General features: G+C 37.3%; 1 protein-coding gene across 7 annotated transcripts in view; it reads left to right on the top strand.

Moving 5' to 3' along the window:
- Window positions 1-25,709, top strand: part of VPS13B (vacuolar protein sorting 13 homolog B) — a 464,422-nt gene that overhangs the window by 395,839 nt on the left and 42,874 nt on the right. For all 7 annotated transcript variants that reach the window (XM_085301417.1, XM_085301642.1, XM_085301811.1 and 4 more), the window contains 4 exons: window positions 4,556-4,752; window positions 10,917-11,098; window positions 12,889-13,238; window positions 19,255-19,416. In XM_085301417.1, the coding sequence (XP_085157543.1) occupies window positions 4,556-4,752; window positions 10,917-11,098; window positions 12,889-13,238; window positions 19,255-19,416 (891 nt within the window). The remainder of the gene's footprint in view (window positions 1-4,555; window positions 4,753-10,916; window positions 11,099-12,888; window positions 13,239-19,254; window positions 19,417-25,709) is intronic.

Below are 25,709 nucleotides of genomic sequence, written 5' to 3'. Positions count from 1 at the left end.
GTCTACAGAGGTAAAGAGAAAAAGGAGGATCTTCCAAACACTGTAACTTCTTTGTTTAAAATTTCTTTATTTTTTAACAGTTTTTATTGTAAGTACATAGACCTCATGCTGATTCCATGTAGCTGTTCACTTCTGCTTTAGATACCTGTTGTTAATGCTGCTGAAAAGAGAATTTGACAGATGCTTTGCTCCCTATTGCCATAATCCTTCTTCTAAGAGTGTAGCATAGTATGTGGTTTTCTTGCAAAACTGAATTTGGAGATTCTTGGTTAGGTCTGAGCCCATATTTAAATAGCAGTTTTATGCACATGTTAAGTGAAATAGACTGTACAGTACTGCATTTTAAGGATAATAGAATCACTGCAATTAAAACTTTTTGAGAGCTAGGAAAGAAGACAAAGTTATGGAGAAGTGTCAGTTGAAGAAGTGTGCTTGTTGCTTAGCAAAGAAGTTTGTGGTTAGAAGTGCTGCTGAAATGTTTAGTTTTATAGAGGCGGCCCTAGTGGTCGCATTTTCTAAGAGGGAGCAATTATTTGAATTACAGCTTAGGTTTTATTCAAGTATTTTAATGTAAAAACTATGCTTAATTCTACAGATGGGGAATTTTCTCTTGCAGCTAATTCACTTATTCCCACTGCCTATGACTCAGTTTGGGGGTTATAGCCTTTTTCCAAGGTTTCACAACTATTATTTTTGGCAGTTGATACTGTCCAGAGCCACCATCTTTCCTTGAATTTATCCAAATCAGGCATTAGTAATAAACCCCCTAGAACAAATAAAGCTAGATATTTAGGAATCAAAGATTCTAGATCAGTTAAGTCTGTTGCAAGCTTCAAACCAGCTAGCTTAGAGTTTGGACAATGCCAAAAAACATGGGCTTTTGCTAGTAGAGGTGATCACGTAAASTGCATTTTTGATGTTTTAGCTCTAATGTGTAAATGACGCCTTGAAATATATTGCATCTTGCTCTGGTGCACTTCTTAATATATCTCAACACAGTGAGGAAAATTTTCCTTATAAAAAATAAATAGGAATAATCTTTTAAACCTACTTATCAGCCTGCTTTAATTGGTAGGTGGTATGTTCCTCCTGGATACTCATACAGCTGAGTTCAGTTGTTGTTCATGTACTGTCCCAAATTCTTTACAATTTGCTTAGGAAGTGAGTAATCATGAAGGGTCCCCCAAAAAAGAAATGCACTGTTAGGTTCTACCAGAGCCTGAAGAGACACTGTTAATTCTCTGTGCCTTGGTGATTTGGTTATTTTACTTTACCGTGATGTTATACATGCACATATTTTTGATATCTTTTTCTCAGGATCGCCCACCTACTGAATACCTGCATTTCTTTTATATGATTAAACAATATATATATGAAATCTGTTCTGGATTCTTTTCAGATTCTCTAGCTTTCGTCTTTGTTGTTTTCAATTTCTCTCTGTTACTTTTCTCTAGCCTTGTGGATAGGTGTAAGTGTTCCAGACTGTGGTGCAATTTGTGAAATTCTCTTATTGTGCTCTTTAACTTGTTCTTCCAGCTCATTAATCTTAGTGGAAATAGAATTTATTATCTTGCTTAGCTACTTTTAAAATGACTTTCTGGTCCAATYTTGTGAGATTGTCTCTACAGAGACATTATTTTCCTTCCATGTTGAAAAAAAAATGCTTTATTGTGAGATACAATCTAAAAAAACCCAAGAATCCTAAATAATACCTTTAAAAGCATACCTTTTAAAGGCACTGACAAAAAAAATGATAATAATAATGCTAAGGATATATAAAAGRTAAACATTGATATGCAGTGGGAAACACAATGCCACACTCAGTATTCAAAAATATTGATCAGACTCCTAAAAAATCTCAAGAATATTTTAAAGACTGAAATTTAGAAATATGCAGTAATGTTTACATTTTGAATTCCATTTGCTGTTTGAGTGCATGTCGTAATTTCAGAAGTACTTGTGCAACCATGAAAGGCTGCAGTTTTTTTAGAAATGATGCAGACCAGTATGCAATGATAAATCGCATGATTTATCAACACTGGGGACTGAGGAGCATTAAAGAAAGAAGTGAATGAGTGTGAATGACTCCGCAACGTAGCGTGAAATACAGCAGGCGATGGAAGTTGCTGTTTAAATGTCTGTAATGAACACAGGGAAATTTCCCTGTGTTAACCTTACAGAGATACTGCAGTTCTGTGCGTTCGTCAACAGACATTAAAAGCTAAAGGAATTCAGYGCTGAGAAGTTCTTGCAAAATCTGTGTGTGCTGAATTACCGAAACAGTCTTAATCCAACTCCATAGTGCCACTAAGAACAAAAAGAAATACAGCGTGACCTTGAAACATGGCTACAAACACGGTTAAGTACTGTTCCGTGACAGCGTTGTTGCTGCRGAGTGCCACTGTGCAGTTAGGAGCACAGGACCAAGCACGTTCCTGGGTCACCAAGCCCAGCATCCTCCCAGCTGGTTGCTGGGATGCTGGTTGCTGTCTCCRTTGTACTAACGAATGAAGGTTCCTCCTAAAACCAGTTCTCCTGGCTCCTGCTGCCRGGCTTGAGAAGGCTGCCCTAGAGCCTCCCTCTCTTCTGGTTTCTAGCCTTACGCTTTTATTCACAGAGTAACTCAGCTTTGATGCAGTTTTGATAGCCCTCTTCGACTATCTCCTGTTTATGTCCTGAGGTGTCTAGATAGAGCAGTCATGTTCCTTTGCAGCTCTTTGCTTCATTTAGTCCTCTCAACTCTGCATTGATTCCAGTGTGAATTAATACGTTTAACRTGGATAATCAGAAACGCATGCGACGTTCCAGGTGAGGCCCCACCGGTGTCTTACACAGGTCGGTGTTTGTCCATCTCTTTGGGAATTATCTCACCTGATGTCTCTCAGGATCACGTTTGCTTTCTGAGGCGTTGTCATCCTGTCTCATAATTTTCCAGTAGACACTGGCATGTTTCCCTTCACTGTTTTCAAATGAATATGCAGCTTACAACCAGATGTCTTTCTGTCTTTACAAATATGACTTGCACTCTTCAATGTTAAATCGATTCCAGTCTCTTTGACTCCAGCCTTCAGAAGTATGTAGGCCTTCCTGATTGATATTCCTATCCTCCTGTACGTTATAGATGTTACTGGCATCAGAGTGTTTTGCTTGCAGTTATCAGATACCTTTTTTCCCTCCTGACCTTAAAAATAGTCACTGTGGTTGCTCTCCTCAGTCTTCGGGTATCACTCGGACTTGGCAGATGCAGTAAAAATCTATGTTTCAGGCTCTATGGTTCCACRTGTTAGTTCTTTCACAGATCTTTGGTGGAGATTATTTATGTTCCTCTGCCCTCCTCAACTTGATCAACTGAGATCCTTGAATTTTACTTCTTAACCTTCATTCCTGATAATTAATCAGCCTGCCTTTGCCTCCATGTGCAGTATAGCGCTTACTGAGTAACAAGGGAAAAATTTGAAAAGTTCATAGAGCCTTTTTTTTAAGCTATATCTAGATTTACTTACGTCTCTACCACATTCCTACCTTTTTCCTTGTTATTTGTGTATACATGCACACACTCATAAAAACAGGATTAGCACATACACGTGAACACATGAATTTTTTACTATTTTTTTCTGTCGACTTGATTTTTAATAATTATCAGATATGTATGAGTACCATAGCTGTGGATTTCTGTGCTTAACTATGAAATTTTCATATCTTACTGAGCTTGCATTTATTTTAGTTTCATACTGTCATTCACTTTCATGCTGTAATGATAAGAGAAGACATAAGACACATTCCTTTAAAATCTATGTTTTTCTTAGAAATTTTTTCTATATGGTTTAGAAATATCTCTAATGGCATTCTCCCCTGTTCAGTGGTGTATCCAGGCATATTCAAAGTGGGTTATTTACAAACTTAACTTTARGCATGTGATTAAACTGCAGCTACTATGTATTCATTTGATTTTAGATTTTTAAACCACACATTGTCTAGATAGATAGCATATTGCATGAAAGAAGAGGTCATGTGTTTACAAGTACTTTRTAATTTGTCCCAAGATTTTTGTGTGTGTGTTGGCCATCCACATGCCCATTGTCATTTTTCCTCTGAATCTTTAAATTATTTTAATAAGGGAATTAATAAGTGGGTATTTAATAAGTAGATATTTTGTTATGTAATAAAATTAAATGTACTAGTTCAAACAAAAATATTTTATGGTGATTAAAATGTACTTGATACCAGGCTGTAATGACATCTGATGGGATTTTTGACTGCATAATATAAATAATGATTAGCTGCATTGTCTTTGGTATTTCTGGGTACTATGGAACACAAAGCTATTTCTGTACCTAGTAAGAGCAACTTCAAAGTAATATACTGCAATGAAATTCTAAAAACCATTTAAGTGGAGACAGCACAGAACGCGTATGAGTGAAATTCTGATTTTCTGTATGACAACTTACTTTTATTTAGTTTAGTTAGTTAGTTCTACACTTTTAATGTGTACAGTAAATCTCATTATATTTGTGGGGAAACATAAAGTAATTCTGACATCTCCTTTTCATCTCAGATTCCTTGCAGCTTGGAGTACTGGGATGAGCTTCAGAAATCATTTGTTGCATTCCGGGAATTCAGTCTATCAGAAAGCAAAGTCTGTGAACTACAGCTGCCCAGTATCAACCTTGTGAGTGATCAGAAGGAGCTCATAGCCTCAGATCTTTGGAGGATTGTCCTGAACAGCAGTCAGAACGTGCCTGACGACCAAAGGTAATTTTGAAAGGAGGAGAGAAAAACAGTAATCTAATGCTACACTCTTGAGAGATCTTATTCAGGAGACTTAGGAAATAAGATATTGTTTTCATATATGGTAAGAGTAGCTGGTCTTAAATGAAGTTCAGATTGTAGCTGACCTTCACACAAGTGTATGGCATGTGGRCAAAAAGAGCTCTCTCTTAGATTTATATGGATGCTGGTAGTATCATATTCATCAAACTTTCTGAACACAAGGATTTYTGAAAGATGAAGGGAACAAGTTAGACCATGGCCTGAACCTCATACCTGCCAAGACAGTAAGCTTGGTTAATTAATAGAAGGAGGCTGAGGCACAACCTATTCTATAAATTAATAGTAAACATTCTTCTTCCATGCACCCTCCCAATGCATAAGCTTTATTGTGCTTTCAGCGCAAGCCAGTGACCAAAAGAAGCCAAGCATGTATTTTAAATGTGTTTATTAAACAAAATTCTACTTCTTTAGGAGCACTAGATTATTTTTCACACAGTTTGCTTACCATATTAACAGTAAAAATATTAAATCAATGTTTTTAAAAACAGAGGTTTTAGATTTAATTTTTTAAACAGTTTTTCATTATGTTTACAGCTGGAAGCTTCATAAATGATGTACACTGACAAATTCACTGGCTTGCACTGATTAGATTTTGGTTAATATTTAGAGTTTGAAGAAATGAGTGCAAAGTTTCTGCACAAAAAACGGTGGAATTGCCATTGAAGACCTTCTTAATCTTTTATAGTTATAACAGAAAACCCAGAATGACCTTGTTAGATCATTGGCATTTGCTGATTGTTCTTGCCTGTATATGAACACATGTTTGAATGGATATGTTCCATCCACATATATGTACATGAAGCTACAGAATTCAGAGAAATTAGGAAATAAGACCAGGGATAACAAAATCAATGAAGAAAATTAAACATCTGGTTTCCATTAATAGTATCAGGTTGGAAAAGATTTCTTGATGCTAATTGTGAAAGAATGCATTTTCATCATTGAGAAGTTAAGTGTTTTAGACAAGGTTAATTCCTCTGAATGTGGGACCTTGGCAAAATTACCTTCCTGGTCAGCTTAACACCACAGAAATGTGAACTCGGTGGGAACTGAAAATGAAGTAGTGAAATGTAGTAGATTGTTTTTCATCGAGGCATTTGACACTATAATCATGTTTACTATTTTCTGCTCAAATAGAGTTCACTATATGTAATGTTTTGTACAGGGAACTGTAATACAGAGGCTAAGGAGTAGTAATCATTAAGAACAAAGGTAGGATTAAAATGAAATACGAGTAATTTTAAAATGTAATGAAGCAGTTTGGACTGTGATTAACATCAGAAACATTTTATAGCAAACCACAAATTCATCTGCCTAGAAGGTCTAAATTCTGAGTTTTCAGCTGGGAGGCTGCAGGCCTGCTGCTGAATGGTGAACATCCTCAGAGGTATCCAGGTGTCAAGATTTAACTGGGTAAAAAGTATCTGAATGACCTTGAGGTACTAGGAGACTCYGAGGAGGACAATCATAGTGTCCACAGCAGAGAAATTAGACATAGTATGTCCTCCAGATTTGTGTGTCTATTTAAAAAATTGCAACTAAAAAAGCAGGAATTACCAAAATATTAGCAGCTTTTAGGATAGGGATATCAGGAAGAAAAAAAGCAGTAAAGAACAAGTGCTGTGTTCCTGAAGTGTTATTTGAAAATCAATGAACAAAAGAAAGAGGGAAGTTGAGGGAAGCTTTACTGAAGCTGAAGCCTTGTCTCCCATCAGATGAACGTATTGCATTCAGTATGGATATTTTGTTGTGCCCAAGCACCCTAAAGTACTGTAACCTACTTGACCAAAAAAACACCCACTTTTTTTTTTTGAGAGAGAGAGTTTCCTCCATTCCTGTAAATACCCACTGCTATAGGCTTGTTSCTCAAGCAGGAACGCTTAACATAAATAAGGTCTTTGAGAGCTATGAGGACTCGATAGAGCTGCACTTCAAGCCAGGATCTGGTGTTAAACCAAGGAACTTCAGGGCTGAGAGGTCTGGGAGTCCGAATGAGAAGGGAAGACTGTATAAAGGTTGCTGGCTAGGTTTTCCTGGAGACTTATGACAATTGGACATTAGTTACAGGCTGGGACTGTATGTGATTGATTAGCAATTTTAGTTCACTGTTGAAGTATAAAAATTCTTAGTYTTGTTGAAGTTTGTTTCCTTTGTTTGATCTTATATTTTGGTCAGATTCTGACAGCTGTCATATGCAAGCAGACGGTGCTCAATGATAATACTTTTTTCTTCAGATTCTGCAGGAGGGTTTTGTAACTTCCATGATATGCTAATTATTAATACTAGAGAGCTGATACCTTGTCTTTTAAGTACTTTATTGCTGATTCCAGGAAAACAACCTGATGTGTGAGAAGATGTGCATCCAACTGATATGTTGAGTAATAGCTGACAAGCTACAGCAATATCAACCACAATGACTATAAGAATATTCAAAGATAYTATGATCGAAATCCTGTGATATGCAAACTTTTTTTGAGATTGGTCAAGAAGCAATCAGAATTATAAAAATCATGGCGCTATCTGGTTTTGGACATAATATGTATGTATATATGCGTAGATCATTTATTTCAGACCATTCAGACCATTTCTCAGTGAATGAATAAGGTTTGAGTGGGCATTCATGAATGAACAAATATGAAGTCCTAAGTTAAATAATTCATTATCCCTTTGAGGATTTAATATAGTAGCTACAGAAAGAATCATATATGGCAAAATCACTGTTCATGGAAAATCTTAAAGTAGGGTATTAGAAGAAAATTACTTGATCATAGAATAAATTATTTTTATAGGTTAAATGTCCATTTTGCAGGATTAGCAAATTGTAATCAAAATGGCTTTAATTTAGGGCTGTGTTTGGCTGATGGGACACTAAAATCTCTCCCCACTTTGGTAGGGAAGGGCTTACTGTTTTTTGTTTAAATGGKTTGCATTACATATATTCATGCATCTCTTGTGTTATGTAAACAGCATTTTTATAATTACTGACATAAGAATGTGAAATAATTATACAAAATGCCTTAAAAGAAACATCTTCAAATTTGGCAAAATGTAAAACAAGTACAAAAACATTTGAATAAGCGTTAAATTGCTACTTTTTAAAAAAAAAAAAAAGTGAGAAAACATGATCACATTTATTGCTAATTGTTTTAGCTCTTATTCAAAGTGTTAATGTCCTGGATTTTGACATCTAATGATTTGGATGCAGACCAGTATTTAAATGATAAATTAGAAGAGTTAAGTGGTCTCATTCTGCTTCCCAGTGGATGTTTTCCCATGTCGAAATTTCATCACAAATGGCAGTTTTGATTTAAATATTCCACTCTTAGAATAACAAGAATAATGCAGGTCACTGTTAAGTCATTGTTCCCAGTTGACACATATTTAGCCTGAACCACTTTGCATAATGTGAATTTATCATATTTTGTAATATATAATGACTTACAGTGTAGGTACTTTCCATTTCAAAAATTCTTGTCCTTCATGGGATTAAAAAAAAAACCTGCTATTTAAGTCAGTTTTGTTGGTATTTAGAATTTCCTCTGGTTTTACTGCACCCTTTCCTCAGTATATTGTGCCAAACACAAAACAGTAAGTTCCTTTTCTCCTCAGCTGAAAAGTTGCACGTGGTCCCCACTTAATTAGTAGCTCTCGAACAGCCAAAAGAATATAGGGTTTTTGTGCTATCATAACCATTTCATGTACAAGTTTTGATTTTGCAATCAGATCTACTTTTGTGATATCAATGCTTCAGCTTTTGTTCACCAACACTTAATAGACTGTTTCCTGAACTTTCAGATAACACTGCTTTATTTTCTGTTTGTGTATGGCACATAAGGAAGGACTGTGCRTTTGCCTTTTGTGTTCTACAGAAGGTAAAAGGGGAAAATAGTTGTGGTAATTAAATAAAAAATTATTCACTCAATATTACAATCTCATATTACAGTTCTTTCTTAAATGTGATACTATAGCAATTTGGATGCTGCTACAAAGTCACTTTTAGCGTTGGTATATTTTATATTGTGACAGGTTGTTATTTTCATAACAACACTGGGACTGTAATTCCAGGTACRGTTTCCATGTGGAAAAGAAATCAAATGGACCTTTTCACAGATAAAATAATAATACCTCCACAAAATCTGTGCAGATCAGAAAACAGTAAGGAAAAGATCCCCATTGTATTTCCCTTCTCATGATTAATTTCAGATTAAGGCTCAAATTTCAGAAATAAGAGCCCATCCTTTTTAGTGCAGTGAGTCTTATAGCTGTTCCTACAAATTGAAACCTAATTCAGGATATCAAAGTGTGATTTTTTGTTTTTAATGCTTCATAGTTTGGTTAACTTTTGCTTTCACTCCCTTTTTTCTGTTTTCATTGTATACATCTCTGCACTTCTGTTTCTAATCAAAACATAAAGAGCTAAAATTGTCACAATTTTGTAAGTTATCCTCAGGGAACTAACCAGTTTCACAGATTCAAAAGTAGTTACTGGTCCAAATCAACATTTGAATTTTGGTGGTTACTGGAAACAGCTCCAAGCTATGTTCTAGGAAACTGAGGAACATCCTGGACAGAACCAAGAAAAGCATCTCATTTTCTGACTCTAGTCCAGTCTCATATACTTTTTAACATGTGAACACAAAGAATAATTTTATTTCCAAAGATGCCAGTTCACCAAATACCAATGACACTGTTTTTGAAATGTGAACAGGCAATTTGACGAGGTTGAAGAAATATAGAAAAGCAACTAAAAAATGTGATCAAGGGGTCTGTCTTTCATCCTTCACCAAGCTACTCCATGCTTTATATCCTGTCCTGATGTTTTGATAATTAGCTTATCTTTAGTTGAGTTTTACTGCTACACAAGTAATTTAATTTATGTCCACAAATTTAAAGTGGGATTTAATCTCTATAAATAAATATCATACTAGTTAATTATAGTAACACACAATAATACTGATGTATATACCCGTTCATAGAATTTCACACATTTGCAGCTGTACATTTTGAACAACTCTGTATCTGTACATGATTTTCCAAACTTACACATGCAAGGATGAAAAATTTGGCATTAAAATCATAAAATGTTGATCTGAAAGGCAACGTTTGAATTTAAACTGGTACTTGAATTTAAAATGTCTTTAAAATATAAATCCAAATCTGTTTGCAGTTCATTAAAGAGATCATTTATTTTCTGAAAAAGTGATAGGTAGGCCTTACTTAACCCTGATTTAAATTTTGTTTTCGGGAAAAAAAGCTATATTTGACTATGGGCAAGACTTAGTTTTCAGGTCTTAAGTCAAGCCAATGCTTTTAAACTGAAATTCTTTAGTGCCAAATTGCTAAGGAGTGAGAATGAGAAACATTAATGATAGATTTGGCTTAATTTAGAAAGTTTATTTGTACTTCAATGGTGTCGTAGCAACCTATAGGATTGTGATGTAGTGTTAGTTTCTCTCAAGAGACTGAAAGATAATGCTTGGAAATAGTAATGGGGTCAGAAATGCTGCTAGGAAAAAAAATCAGTGGGGTGGCATTTTAAGTGTATAGTTACTATGCTGTAATATGTGTTAGTAAAAGGTTCCAGGCTGAGCTTATAACACTACAGAAATTTTTCTTAAATGATGACTGTAGAATGAGAAGGACAGAGGAAAAACAGCTGGTAGCAACAGGGTTTGAGAATAGGATGGTTGTGAGTTGGTTTCCTTAAAATGAAAAAATCATTTTCTTGACAAAATTAGCTTTCAGATCAATCTTATAGCTTTAATAACGGTAGTGGAGTTTTTTTAGCTGTATCAATAGTTAAATATAACAGATATTTATTTTTTTCATTTTCTCTAAGCCTGCTTTGATTTTTTGGTTCTGGTTTTTCAGTTAGCAAACTAGAAGTGCACTGTGATAAAAGCAGTCAGATTGCAATCTGTTCTGCTTGGGAAAAAATAGGTATGGTAACATTAACAGTTAAACGTGGAATAAAACAATGACATTGGCTGTGTCAGAAAACCAACATGGCACGAGGTCACATCCTACTGTAAAGTGATAAAATCCTGGAACTGCTGAACTACCGCTTCCTTATCTATCTTCCACAGCTCAGAAAGTGAATCTGGCTCACAAAGTGCATGCGATCAGCTTGTAACTCCTACAGCATTAGCAGCCTGTACCAGGGTTGACTCCTGTTTTACTCCTTGGTTTGTGCCGTCACTTAGCATGTTGGTCCAGTTTACTTATTTGGAAGTCCATCTCTGCCATCATCTTGATCAACTAGGAGCAGGTATGTATTGCTTTGTGTAGAATAAGAAAAGCATATGGTTCCTTTGTACTACTAGATTGTTAGTTTGCTACCTGTAGTCCCCATTTCTTCATTCAAACAGCCATTCCTGAAATAAGTGATTACCCAGAGCCACCACTGGTACAGACTTCAGGGTAAAACTGTTCTGTGTAGCAAGAGCATACATACGAAAAGCAAGGTGGCTGGCTGATCAGCCCCCCTTCCTCCCTCGGGAATGGGTAACTGTAGAAGCAGTTCAGTTTCCTTAGTCTGATTACTGATAGCAGGTGCCACTTGATTTTTGAGCCATCCTAGTAAATGAGTCAGTCTTTCAAATTTTCCAGCATATTAACAGTGCTATTAAAATATTTGAAGATTTTGCAACTCCCTTAGTAAGAATGCCTTGGAAGAGCTCTGAGAACTGCAGATTTAACTGTTATTTCGATTGTGATCACTTCTGGAGCTACATCTGTTTTTGTTCAGTACTCTCTGTCATTGCATTAATGGCAAATACATTCCAAGAGATCTTTAAATTATTGTCCARTTTTCAAATGCCCAGAATGCTCTGCATGGAAGATGAGCAAAGGTCTTAGATAATATTTACAGGACCAGCTTTCTTCATGAGTAGTTTTTGTTTTTCTGCAAGTATTATATTCAGTATCAAATCATACCAAGATTGACACTCAACCTCTAAGAAGTAATTAGTTTTGTATCAGCTACCTCTATCAGCACATAATCTTCCTGGCTAATACATTCCAAGTCCAGATGCTAGAGCTTTAAAACTACATACTGGAAAAAGCAAAAATCAAATTAGAGTCGAACCCAGCTGTTTCCTTGTTCAACAACTGAGTTTATGTTAATGCTGCTGTTGTTCTTGTTACAGCACCTAAAGACCTTAAGTTTCGGGGCTCTGTTGTGTTACCTAATACATGAAAAGAGCAGAAAACTTACTGTATCCATTACACTTTTGTAGAATAATAGGGCTTGATCCTGGAAAATAATGAGCATTTTCATTCCAGATCTGTAGAGCACTTGAGCGTATGCTAATTTTAAGCATGTGAGTGGTCCCAGCGACATAAATAATAACATCAGTGGAAATAGWCATGTGCTTTATGTTACACAAGTGGTATACATGCTTTGCAGTTTCTGCTGCCATAGTGCTCATTACTTTGCAGGACTGAGACTTAGTGAACATGCTAAAATCCTTTTGATAGGTTTATCATACATTAGTATCATGATGTTGTTTTTTTTAATTTCTCATATTTTGGGGGCAATATGTTGCTTCTCAGTGGGTTTGTGGTCTTGAATACTTTGCTAATGGCAGCAAAATTTTCATTGTGGAGCCTGTTAGACTGCACAATTACATTTCAACAAATGTTATATTGTTAATTTTTATTGTATTCATACTGTGTTATGTGTGGAACTTCATGAACATGTACTGTACTAAAAATTTTCTAAAAAGTATGGCCTCTGCTTCAAGTAGTTGACAGGCTAAAAATATTGTGCACAGTGTTGGTAAAACATTTTGGCTGGCTGCTGTCTTTACCATGAAAAGATTTCTGTTTTATGTTTACTTTTGTTTGCAGCTACTGTTAATCACAGTTCTGTTTTACATGTAATGAATGGTATGTACAGCATTAACTTCAGATTTCAAACATGTCAACTCTTCTATGAATTTTACATGTTTTGATCATATGTATGAGCAGCTTCCAGTTAAAACATAATTTGTCGAAACACACAATCTGTGAATAGTGATGTTCTAGTCTAGTCTTGTTTGTTCTTTTCATTTTCAGCACCACCAAAGTTTCTTCAGCCATTTATATCTGATAAGAGCATGCCCTCCGAACTAGAATACATGATAATTTCCTTTGATGAGCCTCACGTATATCTTCGTCAATGGAGTGATGAGTCAATGTTCCAGGAGATCCAGTTTTCAACTCAAGCCGACTGCAAACTTTTGGAGTGCCGAAATGTGACAATGCAAAGTGTTGTGAAGCCTTTCAAAATCTGGGGGCAGATTGCTCTTTCCAGGAGTACAGAAGGAAGATTGTTGGACAGCACAGTAATGGTGGACCCCATTTTCATCAACTTTGGCCAATATGCAATTCATTCTCTAAATACAGCGGTTCAAGCTTGGCAGCAGGTATGCAAATACAATAGTGATTAAAAAATATGTTTTGTAACTATAATGATTAAYTTAATAACAAAATTGGATACCAACTGAATTCATTAAAACAATTGCAGGATGTAGAAGATTAAATTCATACTAGAAGTCTTTTTACTAGTAAACATTAATTCCATCATAGCAATGAAAATTAGGAGATGGTGAATGCTGAGAAGGCAAATGCGCCCTGTACTGTTTGAGTTACAGTGAAAGGACATGGATTTATATTGGAGTAATCAGAATCTTGGTCTTGAAATGCACACTATTCTGTTAATTCATAAAAAGGTGAACGATGTAAGAACAGCTCATTCTAAGCAGTAGAGCATATTGTTTCCAGCTACTACTGCTATCTTTATTGAAGTTCAACACTAGTTTCACATTACACTCTGTACAGGCAGTATTAACGGCTGAAGCCAGCCTCAGCATAAAGAACCTTGCTTCTGCAATGACCCCTCGAAGGCCTGTAATTCCCCTACTCCAATATAGCCTTGAAATCAAATCATTCTCTTCATCTGCCTGAAGACCCATGTGGAGCCTGGGAATTAATTACCTATCATGGCACTACAATAACAAAGCCTCCAAAAAAGGATAAAACATCTGTTTTATATCAAAAAATTCTTTTTTAAGGGCATTCCATGGTTTTCTTGTTGCAAAAGGACATTCATAAAACAAGATCTAGTGTGATTTAAATCTTTACAGCTGGCTCAAATATCAATGTGAACAAAAATCTTTGTAGCTCCAATTTCTGTTTTTTGTCATATTTTGAACAATGCTTTTAATAAAAAACAAACATAGAAAGTATAAGAGAGTCCTTGGTAGGCTTTTTAAGCCCAAAATATTTCTGAAATAGTACCAGTCCCTCATCTAAGACATGTGTGGCAACTACTGCAAAATGGCTTTCAGAAAGGTCAGTTTCCTCTTAGAATTAAAAAGAAAAGGTCTYGCAGACATAGTTACACATATAAATAAAATATGGTGCATAAATATTTAAATGTTTTAAACCACATCTCAGTGTGACTGACTGACTGACTACCCTGTGCCTTGAAGGAATATTCTCAGTTGAAAAAATGGAATTGTATATTTGATTAAGTAGAGCCATATGTCGCATAGTATATTGCTGACAGGTACATTCTGTGAATAGTTGGTACTGATTTATACATGGATTTGGCAATGTTAACATGAGCCGCGGGAGGATATACTTCTGTAATTGTTGCTGTAATTTTCTTGTTTCCTCTCATGTCAAGGGTACTTGCCACCACGTTCTGATGTGGTGGGTATCTAGCCCTGAGTATTCTAGATTAAAAACTTGCTCTGCTTTGAAATTAAGGGACTATTAACACACAAGTGGGTTCAAAACGGCTTATTAAATTAATTGTTACCAAGATGTTTTCTACGTGACTTTACTGCCAGAGAGGGTCGGGGAGTGCTGCACGGGGAGGGAATGAATTTCCCAGTGATACGCATTGTTTGATGTGTGGTGTTCATACAAAATACAGTATGAGGGCTGCCAACTAGAAACATGAATTTAATAAGCAGGAAAAGTTATTTGAATTCTCCACATATTTTTTTACTGGATTAATATCTGAAACAAGTGATGTTGTCGTCAGTGGACAGACAGATGAAGCATGAAACAATTTGGCCCTGCACCTTTGGGTCAGGAGTTCAAGATTAACAGAAGCTTCTGTCAGTGTCTTTGTTTCCTAGATATGGACCAATTTTTTAATTTCTTTTTAAGTAACGACGAACATTCTGGAAGTAGATTAAGCCTAAAAATCTCCAGGCAAACATCTTGCTTTAGACTTCTAAGTCACATGCTGAAAACCTGAGAGGATTAACACTTTTTAAAAACGGTTTCCCCTTTTGACATATTTTCCTGTCTAATCTGAAATCCCTGTTTAAATACAAGCAGTAACAGGCTAATGCACATCTAAATGCAAAGCTCAAGTAATGGCTTTAACCATCAAATAACTGGGCAGGGAAGTTCAAGATGGTTATTTAATTTAGTTTTGTTATTTAATAATAACATGCAGAGTATCAAGTGAGACAGAAAATGCGTGTCTCCTGTGAACATACGAGGACATTTTTTGCATGTTTTCCCTTTATTTGTGTATTTAAGCCTTGGCAAATGGTTTTAAAGCATTAGGGCTTTGTGAGTTCTGTAGACCCAGGGGCAGCTGAGAGAGCAGCTCCCCCGGTACGGTACCGAGGGAGCGAGTACTGCCGAGAAGAAGCTGTCCCGTCGTGCTCTCTCMCTGGAAATGGTTTCCTAAACCTCTCAGAAGTTATAAAAGCTCCTGTGCTAAACCTGAGGAAATCAGGAGAGCTTCTCTTCCTCAAAGTCCATGCGGAGCTTAACCTTTCTGTTAGGAGTTGCAAAAGTTTTCCTCATTAGTTGGGCTCGGTCAAAATGACATCTGTCACAGCAGCTTCCCTCTCGCTCTACCACAAGCACGAAGAGCTTGCATGTAGCTTCAATTTGAATTTCTAGCTGATAATGGCTGAATACTGCAGTGAGATTGTTACAGTGAAAATTAAACAATTAGGGGAAAATTTTCCTTTCCCGTAGAAGGAGAAAAGAAATTGCTGAAGACTTCCAGTCCGAAAAATATTAACGAGTACTAGAGAGAGAGAGATGGTGCGTAGGAGTGTGTGTGTAGGCAGTGTGTGCGCACAAAACCTTGCACAGCTCCTCAGTAGCCTGTGAAGCACACAGAAAATAACTTTGTGCACATAAACAGGCCTGTGCTTTTATGGTGTGCTTCCAGATCCAGAAATGCTTTGAAATAGCTGTGAGCTGAGATGTGAGCAGAAAGTCCTGAGACAGGGAAAGCCTGGTGACTAGTATTATGTGCGATGTTTTTCTCCCTCTGACTAGATTTCACAAAATCTTTGAAAGCCCAATAAATATGAGACGCTTTCCAGGCCTCTCAGACAGAAAAGAACAGCTGAAAAATGATCTAAAGAGGGGCAGGAAATTGTCCCCCAGGAACTGACCCTAATCTGTATCTGATTCACACTGTTGATCTTTTGCTGATTCTTTTGACTTGCAGTTTTAATTCAGAGAGAGTTTTTTTTTTCCCTGTAATCCAGACTTAGGTGTTTTTGGCTCCTGTAGTCGCCGTTCAGCCCTCCTTCAGCATCACAGCCACACAAATGGCCCAGTTCGGGGCGGGGGGTCTTCTTTTCTGTCTGGTTTCTTTACACTATCTTTCATCAATCAAGATTTCCGCACCGCATCCATTTGCTGATTTCTGCCCACCCTAGAACTGTTAGACTTCAGCAGCCAAGGTGGGATCCAGGTCCCTCTCATGGTGGCAAGGAGCTGCTGCACCTCCCCAGGGAGGCAGGAGATATTCTGCTGGCAGAAAATCTCCTGTATTTACCGCAAGGAGACTAAGAGTTGCCTCACACCCTGCCTGTAAAAGCAGCGTTGCTGCCATACTGACCTAAAGCTTCCACCAGCTCTGCTGATGCTCCTGTGGTCAGCTGTTACTGTCAAGACGTGAGGCACCAGTAGCTATCTCTTAAGCCTGACAGCATGGAGCAACTCCCTATTATGCAAACATTATTTTTTGTGTTTCCTCAGTCAAAATTTTGGAACTGTTATAAAATTGAGTTTAAAAAGCCTCTTCTGCTTAACTCTGAGAAACGTGTCTGCCAAAAGCATTGGATTCAATAGCAAATATAGCAATTAAGACTAATGACTGATGGCTGTGTTCAGCACCAAGCAATATGCAAGTCTAWTAGTAATCCCTGATGGGAAAACATTCCTCCAGTACAAATTAGGAGTCCTGCATATGCCAAAACTTCAAGATGAAAAGTTGAAGTTGCTGGATTCCTTTTTTTGCTTCAGAAAATGCAAGAACCTGGTATAAGATAACTTAATTTCACATTAACAGTCACATAAAAAAAGGAAGTTCATCATCTTGTGATGTTCTTTCGGTCTTTATCCATGCATAATCAACAAGAAAAATCTGTTGGCGTAAAAAAAGCTTTCTTAAATTCCCTGGGGTTTTATCTGGGTTTGACTGTAACAATGTATTGAGCTCTATGGATGATAAATCCTCCTTTTTTAAAAGAACATTTTATAAAGCTGTAACAGGAAAATTTATATATATTTGTGGTAGACTTATGGGTATGTGGGTATGGCAGCTTGACAGTAAAAAGTCATAGATCCACCACTAGAAAATGCCAAAATAAACTCTGCACTCTGAAGTGGCACTATAAATGTTAGCCCTTAGCATACCCAGATCAGCTACTGATTGTGATACAGGCATATGCTCTGTTATGAGTTTTACTGCTTCAAAAAGTGAGATTTTGATTATGCTATGCTAACTGTTGTCCCTCAGAAGATACCTGATCTGATGCAGAAGTCACGAGAACTTTGAAAGAAACATTAATGTAAATATTCTCATGCCTATATACTTCTACAGTGAATCAGTTGATGCACAGATGCTCACAGCTAACCGTTTCGAAATTCGATCACAAAAGGAATCACAGTCTGCATGTAGATGTGCACCTTAGGTTCTTCTGAAGTTAATAACAGTAGTGGATGTGCATTCAAGGATGTTAAACTGGAGAGACCTTGCACGTTTCGGTTTTCAGAAAATCTGTTCCACGTGTATCACTCAGTAATGTGCTAGGAGCAATGTACCAAACTGTTTTTCACGGATAACAAAGGATCCATAGGGATCTATCAGGAAATATTTTTCTCTCACTCTTTCTTGATCTCTGAATTTCTGCAAGCCTCCAGGCACATTGTTATCAAAGAACTAGAGACCCATTTGATCATAGACAAAGGAGGTGCTAGCTTCATTATGTCTGTTTAAAAGGTCCACTGAGAGAACAAGGAGGGGAAATAAACCAGCTCTCAAAAACCATGGAGGTCCCATAAGCGAGAGAAAACGTCATGGGAAGGAAGGATGAGGAAAGAGCAGCTGGGCTATATTGTGGGGAGAAAGGAACCGACCAACAATAAAGCATTGTCAAATGTGTGTGCTAGGAAATATGGGTCAGAAAGAGGTAACAAAAAGTGCAATAAGATGGATACTTTCTTGGAGCAATTGTTATTTCTGCTAGGTAGGAGTTTGTAAGACAAAGGCGCCAGCCCAGTAGTGACTGAAACAAAAATATCTGAGAGGAGACCTCCATACAGAAGTGTCGATCACACTGTGACCTCTCTTGTATAGTGGATTACAGTTTGTGCCGTCAGGGATGGCAGAAAGACCTGTAGCTCTGGTAATTTTGTGACTATCATACTGTCTCATTGTGTCAAAAGAGTGACAAGCAGCTTGATGAAAAGTGTAAAGAGTGGGATGGATGGAGGCTGCAGGCATAGTAAAGCGAGTCTTAGTCTGAAAAACTTAAAAAATCTGTGATAGTTTTCAATTTGTTATATTGGGCTATTAAGTTGTATGACACATTTTCAAATTAGTCTTGTGGAACTGTGGAAATACTGTCTGCATGTATTCTGCCTTTGGTTTTTTKGGGTTTTTTTGGTTTTTTTTTAATATTGCAGTATCAGGAGAGAGAGTCTTCTGCTGCTGACCCACTGCAGTATTTCAAATGAGAAGCAGCAGCTGGGGAAGAGGACAGGCAGCCTGTTGGCCTGAGAGATCTGTTGCTGAGCTTGGAGAAACCACTCTGTTCCTATCTGTTTGAGCTGTAGCGCTCCACCTGCCCTATATGACACACTATTTCCCATTGAAGTTTAGCTTGTTGAAGTCTTTTGCATAAGCTGGAAAATCTAATTTTTGTTTTAACTTTAAATGTTTAAGATTTGCCTTACAGAAACAGAAATCAAAATACATTTTTAGGATATCCAACCCAAATTCTAGTTTGTGCTTTTGCAGAGAGTAGAATACTTTGAACCGAAGCTAATGACAGGAGATCTTGAAGCATTTCTGTGTTGTAACGGTCACCATTGGGCAGACAGCTGCCGAATGTCTTGCAATTAATCTGATACTTACAGGCTTTCATATTCTTTTCCGTTCAGAACCAATGCCCCGAGGCAGAGGAATTGGTCTTCAGCCATTTTGTGATCTGTAATGACACACAGGAGACACTGCGGTTTGGCCAGGTGGATACTGATGAAAACATTTTGCTGGCGAGTCTCCACAGTCACCAGTACAGCTGGCGCTCTCACAAGTCCCCACAGGTATGTCAGAAACAGCCCTTCCAGAGCAGCAGTTGCTGAAGCTGACTGGTGCCTTTTTGCATTGATTCTTCATTTTTCCGTATGGTTTTGACTGCCTGCAATGTTCCAGGTCCCTCAGGAGCCACATGCTGTGGCTGCATGAGAAAGAAAAGGTAAACAAGGAATGAGGAAACCCAGAAGTGTTTAGGAGTTACTCAGGGGTTGGACTGCATGTGCACAACCGCTTTCTGTAAAATTGAGCATTCACGGAAACTAAAGCTTCTGAAAGAAAAAAGAAAAATTAGATCACTTGCCAGGTTTATAAAACTAAGTGATCAGTGTCTTCTGTGATGTGCATAGGGGGTTTGGGGAAATCTTTTAATGAATTGTTTTTGCCAGAAGCATCCGTTCGCTGAAATTATTTGCAGAACATAGTCAAGCTGGACACATGTCCCAGCTCAGAATAAGAAAGGTTAGAAATTGACAGAAATATCCCATTTATACGGTTTAAACAATACAGTTTCAGTTTCTTGGTATTTTAAGAATAAACACTGATACTGAAATAAAATAATTCAAAATTATCAACATGAAATATTTTAATGAAACCAGGCTTTTGCAGGGGGAGTTTGCCTATTGTTGATGTTGAGAAACAGACTTTTCATCTTGATTCAAGGCAGGGAAAGAACTTAAGTTTTAAAAAGTATTTGTTGGATAGCAAAGCCATTTCTTCTCTTTTTAACAAACGCCCAGCTTCTGCTGAGTGGGAGACTAAAGAGCTGTGCCACACTCTTTGCTGAACAGCACTCCTGGCCTGTACAGTTACTGATTTTTTAGAGAAGCTGAGAGAAATGTAGTGGATGTTGGATTCCTAATTCCTTTAGAGCCTTGGAAAACACCAGCCGTGGAATGCCAAAGGAAAGGGGAAGTTCAGGTGGTAATTCTGAACAACAGCGTTTGTGCCCAAATTCACTGCTGACAAGTTTCAAGTTTCACTGGGAAGCAGAGATGACAAACTCGCTGTGTTTTCCATTCATGTGTCAGTCGGTGGATATGCAAAACTACTGCATTTTTCCGTTGCTGTGGTAATCTGCAGCCAGAGTAAACAGTCGTGACTGACACTGAAGTCAAGGCCTACGCTAAGGGGAAGGCAGGGCGGTAGTGTAGTAAAATCCTAGTTAAAAAACTGTGTGTGCAGTGATGAAAGAGCCMGGAGGGGAACCTCTGGGGACCTCCAGGGACGCTGGAGTACTGTACATCCCTTGCCAGGTGAGTGGCCATATTTGTCTCATGCAAACAAAGTGCCAGCGATGCCGCAGCCCGCGCCTGGGCAGCCCGAACAGGGGACTGTGCTCTGGGCGGTGGGCACGGGTCAGATCGCATGTCGGGGTCCCCGATGGTCAGGTGACAGGACTCGCTTGTGTACTTGATTGCGACTGACGCAACTCCCTCCGGTCACGCAAGGCAGAAAGGACAAGGCTTGCACTGGAGAGCCAAAGTGAGCCAACGTTGCATAACCAGCTGTCTTCCTTTTGTAGCTGTCACCGTTAAAAATCATTTTAACCTTTTAATAAATGCATAGGGAAACAAATGCTTAATGCAACTGTAAATAAAAAACAGGGTTAGGAAAGGCTTTCTTCCTGTCAGTTTTTCTTACCCTTTTTATGGTATTTACATAAAATTCTACAGTTGGGAGAATCCTGTTTTTGGCCATCTTTCTAGAGGCACCAGCTAATTGTGTAGTCTTGATAACGGTGTGGCTCTAGTGATAATTGTGTAGTCTTGATAACGGTGTGGCTCTAGTGATGAGGTGTTTCTGCCAATGGCACAAACTGGAAAGAGGAGGATTATCTCAGCCAAAAGGGAAAAGTAGACCACCAGCACAGCCTACCGCATTAGCCAGCCAGCACGTGGAGAACTTGCAGCTAAGGTACTGATTTTTAGCTTGTCCTTTCATCACAGACTTGAGCGGTGCAAAAGATTCAGTTTTCCTGGCTGCTATCTAGGTTTCTTATTAAATGAAAAATAAAAGTACAGGATGAATGGAGAAAAAGTCCACAAAATAACAGCATCACACACTAGGGAGTGGGTGACAGCAGGAACTTCAGACTCATTTTTCAGATATTCTTCAGCTGAAGCTGGTGATGTCAAAGGGTTTCCCTGTTCCAGTTTACTCTGGTCAGATTCAGATTCACTGAAGAACGAGGCTGATAAACATTTGAGAGAGTCATTTTGGACTCWTATATCCCAGGAGAGGGTGAAGCTAACAGCTCCCTTCTCCTGCCTTAACCACACTGCTGTCCAACAGTCTCTTAGCGGGGGGTCATCCTAGCTTGTCCCAGCCCTTGGAATAATTTCAGAAGTATGATTGTTCTTTTAACATTTTTCAGCAGCCATCTCTTGCTGGGAAGGTTAGAGACTAAAAAAGAACGCTGAGGTTATTTCACTGAAAATATATGGAAGAAAAGGCTTTCTACACGCTCTGAGATAGAAGCTAATTCTCTTTACAAAGGTCAGGGAATCTTGGCATCTCTATATAAGCTTTGTTCATTTGGTTAATGTTAAATACAAATCACTGCAAATATAGYATGCTTCAGATAGGCATTTCATCTGAACATCAGTCTAAACAGCACAATATTTTGTCATTTTAGATCTGAAAAATAAGTTTCTTTAAAGATTATTGCAAATGTTGTCATGTGTAAATTTTTATAATGATTAATACAAGTCTTTGAAATGAAAACAGCTACTGAGTTAAGACTTCTGTTTGTGCCTATTATGCTGTGGCACTTTTCTAATTATTTCCATGCAAAATTATCTAACAGCTTATTATCCAAAGGTCAGAATAATGCCCAAGCATGGACAAACCCTACAAGTGTCATAYTCATGGAATGCTAGATGACTTCATAGTTATGAAATTATTTCATTTCTCATGATAATTCTTGACTTGCCAAGTTAGTGAATTTTAAGAACTCTGAGAGCAGATTGTAAGATAAATGTGAAATAATCCATACTTTTGGAGTCAAGGACTTCCCTCCAGGCATTAGTTCATACTTGACTTACTTGACTTACACTTGGGAATAAAATGAGTTAGGACAAGGTCTTAGATACCACATTCTCTTACTGGGAAAGAAAACCAACTTGCACAACTTCGACTGGCTCATGTTTCTTGTTACACAGGCACTAAGAAGCAGCGGTTGCCATGAAATACTTTATTTAACCTCTGCAAAATGTTTTTTTAGTATGGCAAGGCAGTTTAGTTAAATGAAAATAAATAGTTTTAAAAGGATTGTGTTTCTTTTGCATTCACATCAATAAAATTCTCCATTTTTCTTTTGCTAATTAAGAATAGTGAGAGATGTAGGATAGACCATTTGCATTTATTTAACAAGATTAAAAATATGCCTAAAGTATATTATTTTATGTAGTAGCAGACAGCTAGATAATGTTTGACTTGCATTTAGAATTAATTTTATAATATTAATGAAGCTAGTATAAGCTATAATTAAAATTTATTCAAATTTTTAATTTTAAGAAAAGAGTAACAGCACATGGGATTTCAGTATATCGACTATTGATGCTGTCCCTCAGATTGTTAGACTTATATTAAAACTCTTCTTCCTTCCTTGTTTCCTTCATTTTTTCCCAGTCTGGTTCTTCTGTATTTCAGGAAACCTAACCTTTCCCTTTTAACTTTTACTCTGATTCATGCAAGTCTCAATAACTTGGCTAGTATTTCAGTAATAAGACTGAAGTCTGATGCTCTTTCTTCTGCTCTGTTCCTTCCCTGATATTTTCTTCAGATTTCTTGAGTTTTTGACCTTCCTTAGGGATAAGACACCAAAAGTATATAGTCCTTTTCAAAGTTGGGGTAAGTCCAAAACAGATGATATTTGAAGCTTTAAGCAATTCTGCAGAAGTTGCCAGACCTCGTGATTTCCTTTTGCAAATTTTAATGAAAGTTAGAGGTCTGTTAGATCTCATTTGAAAGGAAGAGAAGCTACATCACTCCTGTGCAATTTACGCTCCTTATCTTGATCTTCAAGTTGCGTTGTGGGATGGGCCCCAGTTATGTCAAAAGTCATGTTTGTCTCCAAGACAGCTGTGGTTTTTAGGAGAACTGGAGCATCTGATAGATAGGGTGAAACTCTGAAGTTAGAAATGATCAGATCTTCCTAGAAATTTACTCAGAGTTAAGGAATTCTGTCGTGCAAGACAGTAGGCAGTCTGAGGGTCCCACTAGGGATCACAACAAATGCAGAAAACAGCTTATTCATATGAGATTCTCGTGAATGTATTCTCCAGAGATTGTTTACTTGCAAACAAACAGCAAAAATCTTTTGCAATGCACTAGTTCAGTCATTTTCCCCATGTTCAAACTTCAGCAGGGTCCTGCAAAGAATAAAAGAATATAGGCTCTGTGCCTTGGATTTTTCTTTCTATTCAAAGCATAATATTGTAAAGGGATGTCTGCATTTTTAGTAGCAGCTCCCATATCTTTCTCCAGAGTCAATTCCCAGGGTTATGACAACAACCCATTTTCACTATCCAGAAGCAGCAGGCCTAATGGGTAAAAATCAGTTCATATTTTGATGTGGCTAATGACTTCAATGAAAATACGACTAAGTTTCTAATTATAAACAGTATACACTTATTTCTAATCAAAATAGGTAAATATTCMTGAAAGAGCTCTGTGCTACCTCTGTTGTTATTTGCATAGAATTTGAGGGAAGAGATTTGCTTTGCTATTCTTCTGAATGTATGCTTACAAACTCTTCACTAGTTATTAGTAATGGTTAGGAGGTTAGTAATACCTTCACTTGAACACCACAATCCATTTAAAGTTTTCCTTATTTTAAAGTGTGACTTATAAGCACAATTTCTGCTAGAATTTTATAAATAGTATTATTTATAACTAGTATTTTAAAGGCAGTTTTAGATTTGGAAATAGCTTTAAGAACCTCCTCCTCATTCTCCTAAGAAAAAAAAATGAAGCCAAATTTTAATTTATGTTGCATCTCCATCAGGATAGTAATTCACTGTTATTTATTTCCAAGTTGTCATTCTTTCGATTATGTCCTGTAAAGTGCAAAATGATATACTGTACTCTGTGGGTTCAAACTTAGCAAATATGACTTACACATTGATCATTATTGGAATAGTTTCCTGTTTAATTGTTTAGAGATGTTACACATTCTCTATGCAACCTTTTGTACTTAACATAATCCTCCCTAGGTCATTTACAGAACATCATTAGGCAAAAAAAAAAAAAAAAAAAAAAAAAAAAGCTCTGCGTTGTTTTACACTATCTAAGTAGTGAGAAATGTGCTATTGCTTTCCTTTAGTTTTCTACATTCCGAATGTAATTTACTTTATAGATAATATTTTGGGCAGATAAAGGTTGTTCTTATCCCTGAGGCATATATTCCTCATAATTTGGTTACTGTTTGTTGACCAAAAAGACTGTTCTAGTCTACAATGCTTAGGGCTAGATTGTTCCTGCTGGGTTGAAGCCTGCTTTGCAGGTTGTGTTGAGACATAAAACACCTCCAGAAGTCCCCAAGGGTCAGCACTTATCTGATGAGTGGGACCTTGGCAGAGAGGTCCGGCCCTGTTTCTGCTGGCCAGGGTGGTGGTGGTGGAAATTGTTTTCTCCCATCTCCCATGCTGGTGGTTTGTCTTCCGAGTGATGATGGCCTAGGAGTGGTCAGTTCTCCCAGATCCCATGAGAAGATCAAGCCAAATGGAAATTCAAAGTGTTTTGGTAACTGCTGTAGTTGCCAATATGCAGAATGAACATTTTTTCACTGTTTCCTGAATACTAACTATTTTTATTGTGAGCTCTATCCTGGTCAAGGGCCGCATTATGCTAGGCATCATAAAAAACACAACCAAAAAATACCCTAATCATCCTATGATTTAATTTTTCAATAAAAAGTTACTTTAACTTCATGTCTGAGAATTCATCATCCATCTCCAGGTCTCCATTTTCCTCCATGCTGTTTCATGTTCATAGCTTTTATTTCACTACCCCAAAACTCTCAAAATAACTGTCTACTCCCATGCCATTAACCAAGTGCTCTTCTGATGCCTCTGAGCCTCTCAGAGTTGACAACAATAACCTCTGTTTTTCCTAAAAAGCATTTATTAGTTCCACCTAGAAAATAGATATAATTTAAGTTAATTACAGGGAAACAAGGTTAGCTTTGGTGAATCTACAAGCAAGGTAGAAATCAAATTTCTGTCACTAGACATTTTGAGGGCACAACCTTTGAATTATCTATACAGCTGAAAAATGCTACTTTTTCTGGACCCCACTC

The sequence above is a fragment of the Rhea americana genome, unplaced genomic scaffold, assembly GCF_003343005.1.
Source record: "Rhea americana isolate MKP2758 unplaced genomic scaffold, rheAme1 scaffold_0, whole genome shotgun sequence".
Classification (NCBI taxonomy): domain Eukaryota; kingdom Metazoa; phylum Chordata; class Aves; order Rheiformes; family Rheidae; genus Rhea; species Rhea americana.
The sequence above is the reverse complement of the archived record's forward strand: the minus strand, read 5'-3'. Positions and strand labels throughout refer to the sequence as shown.